The sequence below is a fragment of the Galeopterus variegatus genome, unplaced genomic scaffold, assembly GCF_000696425.1.
Source record: "Galeopterus variegatus unplaced genomic scaffold, G_variegatus-3.0.2 Scaffold2961, whole genome shotgun sequence".
In the NCBI taxonomy this organism is placed as follows: Eukaryota; Metazoa; Chordata; class Mammalia; order Dermoptera; family Cynocephalidae; genus Galeopterus; species Galeopterus variegatus.
In genome coordinates, this window is record NW_007729072.1 from 218646 (window position 1) to 220646 (window position 2001).

At 38.7% G+C, this 2001-nt stretch overlaps 1 protein-coding gene across 1 annotated transcript in view; it reads right to left on the reverse strand.

Moving 5' to 3' along the window:
• Positions 1–2001, reverse strand: part of LOC103599433 (kelch-like protein 14) — a gene marked incomplete at its 5' end in the record, with an annotated part of 22597 nt that overhangs the window by 3739 nt on the left and 16857 nt on the right. The window contains one exon of the mRNA XM_008583542.1: positions 350–507. Coding sequence (XP_008581764.1) covers positions 350–507 — 158 coding nt within the window. The remainder of the gene's footprint in view (positions 1–349; positions 508–2001) is intronic.

Consider the following 2001-nt stretch of genomic DNA (forward strand, 5'->3'; position numbering starts at 1 on the left):
TTTCCATTTTTCATGTCTTACTATTCAGAAACTTTTCACTTTCTTATTCAATGTTAGCAGAACATTTGTAAAATCACTTCAGTTTGACTTGTAATTGGAAAGCCAAAATCACAAGAACATGGGGAGAAGAGAGAACCAGAGACCTACTGCATCTTGAGATACAGTTGATCAGATAATAAGCCAGTTCAACAGCAACCATGCTGATTCTATTTTACTACTTAAAGTAACACTTTCATGTAAGCATGATACTCTTAAAAGGTACATGTGTGGGTGATAACACACTTGGAGGAAAATGAACAGGAAATGTGAGCATGAAAAGGAGGAGGAGGAGGTAAGAGTGGCCACGTACCATGCTCCAGCTGTAGCCTCCCACCAGGTAGATGCTGTCCTCAAGCACTGCACAGCCAGGACCACTTCTACCCTCCAAAATGGGAGTTTGGAGAATATTCCACTGGTCGCCTTTTGGGTCATAGCATTCCACAAGCATAACGTCAAGGTGGGAAAAACCTAAGTGACATAACAAAATAGAACCACCAAAGAATAAACTCTTAGTGTCCCAATTAAGTCTAAGACTTCTTTTAAAAACAGATCTAGAGCCAAGAAATAGATAATTGTGTCTCTGAAGACACAAATGTATAAATTCATTGATGAAATTGGGAGACATATTAGAAAGACCTAAAAAAGCCCAGACAAACTTGGCGCATTTTGGATTAATTCAAAGCAGGAATGCCTCCAAATGTCATTAGTAAAGGTTGATTATATGTGGGTAGATCTTATTAAAAATCTTTGATTAAAACCTTATTAAAAAGTTTAAAATAATAATTGCTAAAGTAAGCATTTTATAGAGTGTTTACAATATGCTAGTTTTGTTTTCTATGTGTTTTATTTAAATAAACTCAATCTCCTCAATCACCCTTCAAGTTAGTTACTATCATTATATTCTTTTTATCGCTAAGATAAGTGAAGGACAGAGAAAGCCAATGACTTGAGTAACTCACAAGCCAATAAATAGATAGGATGAGATTTGAACCCAGGTGACCAGGTTTCAGAGCTCACACTCTTACAGACTAAACTACATCACTTTCCCTAAATGAATATTTAACTCTCTTAAAATATTTCAATTAGGGCCGGCCCGGTGGTGCACTGGATAGTACGCCGCTTGGGAAGCGCGGCAGCGCTCCCGCCCGAGGGTTCGGATCCCACGTACAGACTGGTTCCCGCTCACTGGCTGAGCGAGGCGCGGGAGCAACACCGAGGGTTGCGATCCCGTTGCCGGTCCCCGGTCCGGTACGGGGGCAACACTGAGGGTTGCGATCCGTTGCCGGACACGGAAAAAGACAAAAGACAAAAGACAAAAAAAAAAAAAAATATTTCAATTAATTAAAATACATCATTCAGCATCTTTTACTTTTTTTTTGCAATAGGACTACAATTATAAACAGCTATGAAGATGTGAATGATTTCCAATATTTACCAAGGATCAGAGTTTAAAATAGGGGGCTGAGTGCCTTCCCCTGAAGAGCTTCTCCCACTAGTGACAAGGCTTCTCAGTGGCTGGGCTAGTAACTAGGTAGCAAAGAACAACTTAGGTTCCTGGACTCTACTGGAGTCCTCTCTTTAATTTAGGATGTGAAAAACCCCTAGTGGAAACTTTATTGTCACTGAGCAGACCGAATCTTTAAGGACTATTTTTTTCTCTAGTTAAATGCACGCCATGGATATTTGCCAGGTGACAATCACAGTGTGTATACTAAATTAACCAACATACTGAATTCCTTAAAATAATTGAGAAGATGAAACTAAAAGTAGAATAATTTTCATTCTTGAAGAGGTAGATAGGTTATTTCAGGCCACTAAGTTTTTACATAAATCACATAGATATTGGAGCAACAGAGCAATGTAGTCACTGCAACTTTGTAGTATATTTCTTTCCTTTACCGTTAACAGTACTGATGATTTTTTTTGAAGCATATACACTTAGAAGGGTCACTGGGGAAAATT